Source organism: Cervus elaphus, chromosome 19 (genome assembly GCF_910594005.1).
Source record: "Cervus elaphus chromosome 19, mCerEla1.1, whole genome shotgun sequence".
Lineage (NCBI taxonomy): Eukaryota > Metazoa > Chordata > Mammalia > Artiodactyla > Cervidae > Cervus > Cervus elaphus.
The window spans coordinates 87069310-87082300 of record NC_057833.1 but is presented as its reverse complement, the minus strand read 5'-3'; the positions used below and the strand labels follow the sequence as shown (position 1 = coordinate 87082300).

The window sequence follows — 12991 nt, the reverse complement described above, 5'->3', positions numbered from 1 at the left end:
TTCCCCATCCCGATCCCCGCTCCTGCCAAGATTTTCACTTCTTTGTTTCTGACTCTACTCAGACATTTGTGATTTTTTTTCCACCTGGATTTCATATTATTGAAGCTAATCAGTAACAGAGAAAGATAACTTTTCACCTCTTTGGCTAAGCTTCTTAAAGAAAATAAGCTGTATAATATTTTGATGTAATTTTAGGGGTTATAGTTCTGAATCTTGATTTCTTTATTATTAACTTTTTAACTTATCTTCTTTCTCATCTAGTTCAATCTTCTTATTTTTAAATCCTCAAAGGAATAACAGAATAAGATATTCCTTCCTTTTTCAAGTGTGTTTACCATTCTTTAAATGAGAAAAAAATCAAATAGTAGTCACTTGAGGAATTTGTTAGTTGTGTGATATGAGTCAGATCTGTTTCATCTTAATTGTCTATAAATTGGTAATAATATCATTTCACTCCAAAAAATAAGATGTAAAAACTTTGGATTTCATGGATTAAACAATTAACTAGTGTTAATATCACATATCTTTTTGAACTACAGTGTTTAAAGAATTAAAAGTTTAGCATCCAACCAGTGACTGTATACATGATATGATCTTCCTTTCTTTCTTTTTTTTTTTTTTTAATTTTTTTTTCTTTCTTTCTTTTATAAGAATCATTAGTCAATTTCATAATAGAATAAAGAAGTATTTTCATTTGGGGACCTGAAGTGTCTGATAAATCTTCTTTCCTGTTAACTTTTTGCAGATCTGAAGTACACATTCCTGCTGTTTCAGTACAGTTTGGTGTTATCCTTGAAGCGTACTGCCGGGGAAGCGTAGGTCACATGAAAGCGCTTTCTAAGCAGGTATCAGCTTGCTTTAATCTTAGTGTTCACTTTGCCACATGAAATTTGATAAATTGTGTCATATGATCTATCTCCCATCACATTGTTTCATAAGAGATTTCCATAACTAAATTCAGTTAATACATGTTTTAATAAAAAATGTAAGCCAAGAAATGAAGTTTTGGCAAATTTAGCAGAATGTTATTGAATGCTATTTGAAAAGTTAGTATTCCTTGTATATTAGTACCATGACTTAAATTTTAATAGCAAATACCTATTTAGATATGCTTAACAATGGGTTTGATGGTAACAAAGGTTGTGAAATCTTTAGACCCTGTGTTTTTCATAGCACTGAGATACTCTTTCCAACTGGAATACTATATGTGATTCATATGCTCTGTCATTTGTTTTAGATTGAGATATTTTGACACCTGAGTTCGTAGGTGTTATAGCTTCTAGAATTCAGTATACTCAAGCTGCTTTTTCAAACTGTGTATACGTGCCTGAAACTGATATTTCAGGTATGAAATATCTCTCGTATTCCTTCATTTTCTTCCTAGGTCTTCATTATCATTGCAGATAATGAGGTATTAGTCATTTTTAATAGATCAGATATTAAATGCTTACTATATGCCAGGAACCATAATAAGTGTTTTAAGTATGCTATTTTACTCTCCTCATAATGTGCCAGAGTAGTTACTGATACTGCCTGGATATGACAAGGTGGAAAACAAGGTTCTAAGAGATTAAGTAAGATGCCTAAAAGCTCACAGTTATTAAGTAAAAGAAAAGTTTCAGACTTATGTCTGTCCAACTATAAAACTAAATCTTTTTTTTTTTTTGTAAATTATATGGGGAGTTTTCAACCCTTTTTGCAATACTCCTTTTTTTTAAATCAAAAGAAAATAGAAAACAATTTCATTTTATCAGTATAAATGTATCTTTGAAGCTAAAGTAAAACATAAGCCAAGAAATAGATGCTGTTTTACTGAAAACAGAAGTCCATCAAGGGTTATTGTTTACAATTGTCTCAGTGTCCAGTTGTTTGTGTATTTTTGTTTTGGAGATAGTCATGACTCATACAGCTAATAATTGCAAATAGCAATGGTTTTTCAAGAGCTTTCTTGCAAATGAGATGCATAACCATGGCCCAGGCATGATTTGTTGGTGGCTTCTTGGTGCCCTAGAGGATGAAATGAGAGCATTTCTGCCATCAAGGAAAGCAACCCTGTATTAGCTTCTTCATGCTGAGATTCTTCCTTGACCGATAGCAGTGACATGCTTTTGTTCATTAGCAATAATTTTTCCTGAATTGAATGTTACCAACCTACCACTATAAGGTTTATAAAAATGACTTAATATATACTTATTCAGAACCTGCTATATGCCAGGGTTTGTGTTAAGTATTGGTGATGTGAAGCCACGTTAGCTATATTGCTGCCATCAAGGATTTTATATTCCATAGAATAGGTAGGAAGCATCACTATGAACAAAGCTAGTGCATGTGATGGAATTCCAGCTGAGCTATTTCAAATCATAAAAGACGATGCTGTGAAAGTGCTGCACTCAATATGCCAGCAAATTTGGAAAGCTCAGCAGTGCCCACAGGACTGGAAAAGGTCAGTTTTCATTCCAATCCCAAAGGCAATGCCAAAGAATGTTCAAATTACTGCACAATTGCACTCATCTCACATGCTAGCAAAGCAATGCCAAAAATTCTCCAAGCTAGGCTTCAGCTGTATGTGAACCAAGAACTTCCAGATGTTTAAGCTGGATTTAGAAAAGGCAGAGGAACTAGAGGTCAAATTTTCAACATACGCTGGATCATATAAAAAGCCAGAGAATTCCAGGAAAGCATCTGCTTCATTGACTGTGCCAAAGCCTTTGACTGTGTGGCTCACAGCAAACTGTGGAAAATTCTTACAGAGATGGAATATGAGACCCCCTTACCGGCCTCCTGAGAAATCCATATGTAGGTGAAGAAGCAGCAGTTAAAACCAGACATGAACAACGAACGGGTTCCACATTGTGAAAGGAGTATGTCAAGGCTGTATGTTGTCACCTTGCTTATTTAACTTATGTGCAGAGTACATCATGCAAAATGCCGGACTGGATGAAACACAATCTGGAATCAAGATTGCTGGGAGAAATATCAAGAACCTCAGAAATGCGGATGACACCACCCTTAGGGCAGAAAGCAAAGAACCAAAAACCCTCTTGATGAAAGTGAAAGAGAGAAAAACCTGGCTTAAAACTCAACATTTAAAAAACTAAGATCATGGCATCTGGTCCCATCACTTCATGGCAAATAGATGGAGAAACAATGGAAACAGTGACAGACATTCTTTTCTTGGACTCCAGAATCACTGCAGATGGTGACTGCTGCCATGAAATTAAAAGACACTTTCTCCTTGGAGGAAAAGCTATGACAAACCTAGATAGTGTATTAAAAAGGAGAGGCGTTACTTTACCAGCTAAGGTCCATCTAGTCAAAGCTGTGGTTTTTCTAGTAGCCATGTATGGATGTGAGAGTTGGACCAGAAAGAAAGCTGAGTGCTGAAGAATTGATGATTTTGAACTATGGTGTTGGAGATGACTCTTGACAGTTCCTTGGACTGCAAGGAGATTAAAACAGTCCCTCCTAAAGAAAATCAATCTCGAATATTCATTGGAGGGAATGATGCTGAGGCTGAAGCTCTAATCCTTTGCCATATGATGCGAAGAGCCAACTCACTGGAAAAGACCTTGATGCTGAGAAAGATTGAAGGTAGGATGAGAAGGGGTGACATAGGATGAGATGGTTGGATGGCATCACTGACTCGATGGATATGAGATTGAGCAAGCTGTGGGAGTTGGTGATGAACAGGGAAGTGTAGCATGCTGCAGTCCATGGTCTTGCAGAAAGTCGGACACAACTGAGCGAGTCTACTGAACTAAGCAAGAGTAGGTATACAAATTAATGATCAAGTATATGATGGAGAAGGAAATGGCAACCCCCTCCAGTATACTTGCTTGGAGAATCCCATGGACAGATGATCCTGGTGGGCTACAGACCCTGGCGTTGCAAAGAGTCGGACATGACTGAAGCAACTTAGCATATGATAACAGTATCATTAATGGCAGCATTATTTATGGCAGCACAAAAGAAAGCCACATAATCTAGCTTAGAGTGTTATAGAAGAGGTCACAGTTCAGGTGACAGTTGTGGCCTTTGATGATCTAGTTCGTGTTAACTAGTTGGAGATTGCATTAATGCTCTACATAGAATGGACAGCTAAGTGTATTTGTGTATATATAGAGAAAGAGTGAAAAGGGCAGATTGGTGAGAGAGATTTATTAAGAATTGTTTCGTGATTATGGAGACCCAGAAGTCTCAAGATCAGTAGTCAGGCAAGCTGGAAATCCAGAAGAGCTGATGGTGTAGTTCCAGCCTGAGTTGGAGGCCTGAGAACCCGAAGCACCAATAGTATATGAGTACCAGCCTGACAGCAATCAAACTTGACACCCGAGAAGAGTCATCATTTCAGTTCAAGTCTGAAGGAAAGAAAAGAGCCGTGCCTCAGCTCAATACAGTCACACAGGTGGAATTCCTTTTTGCTTACAGGAAGTTCTGTCTTTTTTTCTGTTCAAGTGTTTGGATGAGACCCACCTGCACAACGGAGAAGGCAATGGCAACGCACTCCAGTACTCTTGCCTGGAGAATCCCAGGGATGGAGGAGCCTGATGGGATGCCGTCTGTGGGGTTGCACAGAGTCGAACACAACTGATGTGACTTAGCAGCAGCAGCAGCAGCACCTACATAAGGGTGGGCAGTAAACGTTACTCAGTCTACACATTCAAATGTTAATCTCATCCTTAAACACCCTTATTGACACATCTAGAATAATGTTGGACCAAGTATCTGAACATGCCATTACCCAGTGTAGTTGATTTGTTAAACTCACTGTCACAGACCAACTTGGCACCCATGTGTGTTTTCTTAAACTCATGCTTATTCTCCAAATATAAAGAATAACAAGGTCAAAATCCCACCTAACATAATACAGCTACCATAACTACCATCAATTATGCATTAACCTCTTTCTTAGATGAGGAGATAATATCCGTGAGTGGTGTTTGTTCTTCTCCTTGATTATCCTGTAAATTATATAGTATGATTAAAATTAACAGCAATTAAATATTGTTTCAGATGTAAGTAAAGATATAATAAGTTAATGTGTCTTATGTTACACGATAAAGGTATAAGAGGGGAAAGGAAACTAAGACATTTGTGATATATATATGTATACATGCATGCACACACATACTCATAACAATAAGAAGATATTGATGACAATTAGTCCTCTTTACTGTATTTGATCATGTGGTTATATCTAGTATTTATCATTACCATCTTCTAACTCATCCTGTATTCCCTTTGTCTTTAGGAAGCACCTCAATTGGTTGTGTTCTTTTTCTCATGGGATGACCTAAACCCTCATTGTTGAAGAGTGTGGGGCATTAGTAATTCTGTGTGGGTTAACTTGTAATTTCCCATTGATCTTAATCACAGGACATGGTAATTCTAAGAGATCAGCTGTATTCTAGACATATACTCTTCCTAATTTCCCCTTTGTAGTAAGGATCAGTCACCTGTAGCCAGCAGCATAATGACCTTCTCTGCCTTTTTTCCAGAAGCATGAGGAGCCCAGAATGGCTGGGCAGGGGTCTACCTTCCAGTTGAATGGAATAATTGGTGTATCTCCCAGTGGAGTCATTCTTTCTGTAATTCAGCCCTCTGTGCCAAGAGAGCACAAGGTCTCCAGAACAGGAACCAAAAATCTTGGTAGTGGGGCACTAAGGGCTCCCCTGGTGAGTCAGTGGTAAAGAATCCGCCTGGCAATGAAGGAGATGCAGGAGACTTGGGTTCGATCCCTGGGTCAGGAAGATCCTATGGAGGAGGGCATGGCAACCTACCCCAGTATTCTTGTCTGGAAATCCTCAGAGAAGACACTGGCTGGCTACAGTTACTGGGGTCACACAGAGTTGGACACGACTTAGTGACTGAGCAAGAAGGGGTAATAGTGGTATGACCACCCAGTTCCACACTTTGATGGACCTGTGAATCCTGGCTGTTGGGAAAACAGCATCATACATTGGATATGCTGATTCAAAGAATATGCTGCCTTTTGTAGAAACTTGCCCCCACCCTGCAAGGCATTGATGCCTAGCCAGCACTGTAACTATCTTCAAAAGTCCATTCCACTGTTTTTATCAAGGCACTTACTTCAAGATCGTAAGACCAGGGCATTCCATGAACATGAGCCCATAGACGTACTTTATTTGCTGTAAAATGAGTTCCTTGATCAGAAGCAATGCTGTGTGGAATGCCATGATGGTAGATAAGGTGTTTTGTAAGTCCATCGATGGTAGTTTTGGCAGAAATGTTGCTTGTATGCAATTTCATATCGAGTATGTGTTGCAGCAAGAACAAGACACTGCACTTTCCAAGAGGGAGGCAGTCCCATGTCATCAAACTTTCATTCCGTAACTGGCCCACCGCCCCCAGGAAATGGTGCTCTATCAGGCATTCAGTGTTAGTCTCTGCTGCTGGCACGTCGGGCACTCAGCAGAGCCACAGCATGTGGGCTTTGGTGAATGGGTGTCCCTGTTGCTGAGCCCATGCAGAACCTCCATCCCTGCAGGGTTTCCCATTGAATGACGACAGGATTGGCTGAGGAAAGAGGCTGAAGGGTATCCATGGAACAGGTCACCCAATCCACTTAATTTTAAAAGTCTTCCAAGGTTAAACTTTTGTAAGGTTACAGTGGGGCAGAAGTTATCTTTTTTTTTTTTTTCCCATTCAGAGAGGTCTTTCCCATACCTCTTCCTCAAATTTTGTGATTCTCTAATCATGTTTCTTCTAAGTCCCTGACCATCAGCTAAACGTTGGTAACACCTCATGAATTGGTGTATAACTGCAGACATGGCCATTTCACCTTCCAAGCAAAATGAACAGCTAGATACACTTTTCAAAGTTCTGCACACTCAGAGTATTTCCCTTCACTGCTGTCCTTTAGATGTATTCCTGAACCGGGCTATAGTACCACAGTTCTATGCTGCCTACATGTTGTAATCCAGTCATCTGTAAACCATGATTAAGTCTCTTTCTGTATCTACTGGTCATAAAGGACTCCTCATGAGACCATGGTGTAGGCTAGGAGAAGGAAGATAGTGAAACAGGAGTGGGAAATCATGGACATTTGGTCTACTCCTTCATGTAACTTGAGCCATCAGGGCCAGATTGGGCACAGTCTCTTATATAACTGCTTTCACTTGATCGGGAAGTCCTCCTTTGCTCACTCATCTTCATGTGTGCTGGGTTAGCTAAAACCTGGTTGTTGACAGGCAGCTCAGGTTGCATGATTACGTTTACTCTCTACTAAAACCTAGAAGCAAACTCAAAGAGCTCTGTCTCAAAAAGAGAGTAGATATCAGCAGGGGATGGTAGATTTTTTGTTTCTCTGCCAAACCCTAAGGACTTGTGCTATGATTCAGCTCTAGGAGCCTGCCAAACACAGTTCAAGCCCCATTAGGTCTGTTGGATCATGTGGCTACAACTTGTGTGGCAATTTGGGCCTGCTGCAGAGCCTTCTCTTGTTCTCTTGTTCATTCAAAACCAGCACCCTTTTAGTTGCTGGGTAACTCAGTACATCGGCCAAGGTACAAGAGGAATATGTTGCCTCCAAAATCCAAAGAGGCTCGCTATGTTGTGCCTTATTTTGCTTGTGAAGAGGGTCCTGAGCACCAAATTATTTTTTGCCTTAGAAGGGACATCTTGACATGCTCCACACTCCTTGAGCTCTAGAAATTTCAGTGAGTTTGAAGGCCTCAAATTTTTTGTTGGATTTATTTCCCACTTTCTGAAATACGTATCTTAAGTCCAAAGAAGTTGCTGCATTTTACTCACTGGGTTCCGTCAGCATAATGTTATCACTGTAAGGGACCAGTATGATATCTTATTGAAGGGAAAGTCGATCAGGATTCCTTCAAATGAACTATGACATAGAGCTGGAGAATTAATATACTCCTGAGTTAGGACAATAGGAGTGTATTGTTGGCATTGCTAACTTAAGCAGATTGCTTATGGTGGTCCTTATTGACACATATGGAAAATAAAGCATTTGTCTAATCAGTAGTTACATACCAGATACCAGGGGATAACTTACTTTATTTATGCAGTGAAACTGCACCTGGTATATACCACCTAGTTAAAGCTCTGACAATCCCCTGTAATTCTCTGAGTCATCTCTTTTGCATAGGCCAAATAGGCAAGATGAATGAGGATGTGATGGGAATCACCACCTTGCATCTTTCAAGTCCTTGATGATAACACTAATCTGTACAGTTACTCCAGGAATGTATTTACTATTTCCTCAGGTCGAAACAGTTGTGATAACTTCCACCTGGCCTTTCTGACCATAGTAGCCCTCACTCCAGAGATCAGGGAACCAACATGGGAATTCTGCCAGCTTCTGTTTCAGTTATACATTCCGGAACTACAGAAATTACCAGAAGATGGATTTGGAGCAACTGCCCTTTGAAGAAAGATCTGTGCTAAAACTCCCTTGTTAACTTGCCCTCCATAAGCCCCCCTTAGTTTGGTGATTGTCAGTGACGTTTTGAGTCACTTTGCATTAGTGTCATTTTAGAGATAGTGTCCAAAAATCCCTGAAAAGCCTGATTATTTCCTTTCCCCCAGTGTGCAGTTACTGTGGCCAAGGGGAAGCCAGTGGAAAGTCAGTTTCAGTCTGGTAGATACTGTAGAGTTCTCAGGCATCATTTGATGTTGATGAAAGTATCAGGGGATTTATCAACTTCTCAGTTTTTCTACGTATATGAGTACATGTTAGAAAAGTGAGTCCTGAAGGTTTACCACTTAGGTGTTTATTAATGCTATGGTGTAAATTTAGACCATTAGCTGTATGTGATTGTAATTATTACAGTATGTAAGCTGTAAGTATTAGGAGGGTAGTTTCATCTCAGTTCAGTTCCGTCGCTCAGTCGTGTCTGACTCTTTGCGACCCCGTGAATCTGAGCACTCCAGGCCTCGCTGTCCATCACCAACTCCTGGAGTTTACTCAAACTCATGTCCATCGAGTCGGTGATGCCATCCCACCATCTCCTCCTCTTTCGTCACCTTCTCCTCCTGCCCCAATACCTCCCAGCAACAGGGTCATTTCCAGTGAGTCAACTCTTTGCATGAGGTGGCGAAAGTATTGGAGTTTCAGCTTCAGCATCAGTCCTTCCAATGAACACCCAGAACTAATCTCCTTTAGGATGACAGGTTGGAACTCCTTGTAGTCCAGGGTACTCAAGCGTCTTCTCCAATACCACAGTTCAAAAGTATCAATTTTTCAGTGCTCAGTTTTCTTCACAGTCCAACTCTCACATCCATACATGACCACTGGAAAAACCATAGCCTTGACTAGATGGACCTTTGTTGTCAACGTAATGTCTCTGCTTTTTAATGTGCTATCTAGGTTGGTCATAACTTTCCTTCCAAGGAGCAAGCGTCTTTTAATTTCATGGCTGCAATCACCATTTGCAGTGATTTTGGAACCCAACAAAATAAAGTCTGACACTGTTTCTACTGTTTCCGCATCTATTTCCCATGATGTGATGGGACCAGATACCATGATCTTAGTTTTCTGAATGTTGAGCTTTAAGCCAACTTTTTCACTCTCCTCTTTCTCTTTCATCAAGAGGCTTTTTAGTTCCTCTTCACCTTCTGCCATAAGGGTGGTGTCATCTGCATATCTGAGGTTATTGATATTTCTCCCAGCAATCTTGATTCCAGCTTGTGCTTCTTCCAGCCCAGTGTTTCTCATGATGTACTCTACATATAAGTTAATAAACAGGGTGACAGTATACAGCCTTGATGTACTCCTTTTCCTATTTGGAACCAGTCTGTTGTTCCATGTCCAATTGGTGTTTATTAATGCTATGGTATATATTTAGACCACTAGCTGTATGTGATTGTAATTATTACAATATGTAAGCTGTAAGTATTAACAGGGTAGTTTCATCTCAGTTCAGTTCAGGTGCTCAGTTGTGTCCAACTCCTTGCTACCCCATGAACTGCAGCACGCTAGTCCTCCCTGTCCATCACCAACTCCCAAAGTTTTCTCAAACTCATGTGCATTGAGTCGGTGATGCCATCCAACCATTTCATCCTCTGTCGTTCCCTTCTCCTTCTGTCCTCAATCTTTCCCAGCATCAGGGTCTTTTCAAATTAGTCACCTCATCACATCAGGTGGCCAAAGTATTGGAGTTTCAGTTTCAACATCAGTCCTTCCAGTGAACACTCAAGACTGATTTCCTTTAGGATGGACAGGTTGGATCTCCTTGCAGTTCACATTTCATCTAGCTGATATAAACTGAAAGTAGTATATTCAACTCACGTAACTGACATTTTTGTAGTATTAAATATGCTCTCCCAGACTATGTTTGTTGTTACTACATTGTGTTTTTCTTGTGCCAAAGACTCGCCTCCCTTTTTAGCTTTTCTAACTTCTCTCACTTAAACGCCATTTGTTTCCCCACTCCTAACCTTCTGTTCAGGGCTTTCCCTGCTGGCTCAGAGGTAAAGAATCCACCTGTCAGTGCAGGAGATACGGGTTCAATCCCTGTGTGCAGAATATCCCCTGGAGAAGGAAATGGCAACCCATTCCAGTATTGTTGCCTAGGAAATCCTATGGATAGAAGAATCTGGCACGCTCTAGTCCATAGGGTTACTAAAGAGTTGACCACGACTTAGTGACTAAACAGCAATAATTCCCTTTTTTAAATCCCTGCAGTAATTTTCATTGCATGAATAATAAAATTCAACTTTCAACAAAGTCAATTAAGATACCACCACCCCCCGCACCTTGATAAAGTCCCTACTTCTTTGGACTCATTCCTGTGATCAAACTACCCTGAGCATTTTCTTGTTTCTCTGAGAACCCCAGTTTAACTTTTATAACAGCAAAAATAAGACATGTGTCGGATCACATTATTCTTACTCTTTCTTGACTAATGAACAGTCAAGGGAAGATCTTACCCTTTACATGGCAATTCTTGTTACACTGTAAACTTACAGTGTGACAAGGTGTTGAAACACTTAAAAGATTTGATTAATGGCCGTGTGGGTATTCAGAACATTGTTCCAGGAAATGGATATCAACATAATTATGGATAGGCCCTGAAAATTTGCAACTATATACATATGGAAGAAATTCAAATATGAAATACTTCAAAAAGTTCTTATTTGCATAGTCCACTTTTCAGCTAGTTCCCTTTTCACAAGTGTTTGTACAGCTCCTGAAATTGTTGAGAAATGGGCTGTCTGTGGTTTTGACAGATGGCTAACTTGGCAAGCTTCAGCAATCTTCATTTTATCTTCCAACTACATAGAACCTTTCCAGTTTCCTGTGAGCAAGCCCTCAGCCTGTTTGTAGAAACTGCATGTTGAATTCACATCCCTATAGAGTCTTGGTGGTTTCTTTGTATAGAAGCAAAATTCAGAAGTGAAAACATGGTGTAAAATAAATCTGTTCATGGAAATGCAAACCATAGTGATCATGTTGTGTTGCATACATATTCTATATGCTTGTTATATGCAGGTTATCTGCTGATGTATGTATTTAATGTTTCTCAATTGTTGTTTCCAGTTTTAATTACATAATAATAAAATGAAATATTCCTTTCTATGTTATATGGCTGGTCAAGGCTAGGTCTTGAAGAATTTGACTAATATGACCTGGACAGTCCTTAAGTTAGTAAAAATAAGATTGACTTTTAAACACATGATTTGATTCAGTTGGCCATTGTTGATTCCCCTTGTACTACTTGTGTAAGTTTTTTTTATTTGCATAAGTTTTGATAGAGGCTTCCCTTGTACCTCTGCTGGCAAAGAATCCGCCTGCAATGCAGGAGATTCGACCCAGTTCGATTCCTGGGTTGGGAAGATCCCCTGGAGAAGGGAAAGGCTACCCAACTCCAGTACTGTTGCACTTCCCTTGTGGCTCAACTGGTAAAGAATCAGCCTGAAATGCGGGAGAGCTGGGTTCGATCCCTGGGTTGGGAAGATCCCAAGGAGAAGGCAAAGGCTATCCACTCCAGTATTCAGGCCTGGAGATTTCCGGGACTGTATAGTCCTTCAGGTTGCAAAAAGAGTTGAACACGTCTGAGCAACTTTTAGTTTCAAGTTTTGATAGCTAGCGTTTACCTCATTGTAAAGACCAGTAATTTAGACTTGAAGAACAGCTATTGTTGTCTGTATTCGTATTTATTTTATTGTACAGTCATTTACGTCATACCCTTAGTGGAAAGAGATTATACTGATAAAATGTTAAACAAGAGTGATGACAAAGATAGTAATGTCAATCCCAGGGTTACTTGAAAATACAGATTTTCCTTTCGTATGGTTGAGTTGCCGAGTTAGAGTGTGGTTCAGATTTATTGTGTTTCAAATTCTAGTTGAACTCAGCTACAGAGTTCTGAGTAAAGTTTCATACTTATCTTCTTACCTGCAATCTAGGTCTCTACTTTTCTCTAATTTATAAGATTTTATTTAAGAAAAGGATTTGTGAACATTTGAAAAGTTATACTTTAAGTAACAAGTGTTCACAATAAATTTATTTCCTTGTATATAATATATTTGTCATAAACAGAGTACTAATTTTACTTTAGCTGATTATGCTGCCTATATGTTGCAGGGAGGAGAGTTAATAGGGAAATGGTTATTGATTAATAGTACCACGTGATATTATTTTTAACAGAAATGAATTTTGGTGGTGTGGAAACTTATTTTTCAGGTTGAAGCTCTCAATAAACTAAAAACTTTGAATAGTTTAATCAAACTGAATGCAATGAAGCTAAATAGAGCCAAAGGGAAAGAAGCGATGCACACTTGTTTAAAACAGAATGCTTACCGTGAAGCGCTCTCTGACCTGCAGTCACCTCTGAACCCATGTGTTATCCTCTCAGAACTCTAGTAAGTGACCTTCTGTACTGTGCTTGGTGAACTTCCCTTTAAATAGCGTTGCAGGAGGGATTTCCGAGTGACTGCCTTAGGGGAGCAGTGAAGACTGCAGTTGGTAATTGGAATATAATTAAAGAAGGAAACTCTTAAAGTTCTCTAA

General features: G+C 39.6%; 1 protein-coding gene across 2 annotated transcripts in view; it reads left to right on the top strand.

Annotated features, from left to right (window-relative positions):
* PIK3CB (phosphatidylinositol-4,5-bisphosphate 3-kinase catalytic subunit beta) overlaps positions 1 to 12991 on the top strand; it is a 181214-nt gene that overhangs the window by 144365 nt on the left and 23858 nt on the right. For both annotated transcript variants that reach the window (XM_043874129.1, XM_043874130.1), the window contains exons 16-17: positions 746 to 845; positions 12665 to 12843. In XM_043874129.1, coding sequence (XP_043730064.1) covers positions 746 to 845; positions 12665 to 12843 — 279 coding nt within the window. The remainder of the gene's footprint in view (positions 1 to 745; positions 846 to 12664; positions 12844 to 12991) is intronic.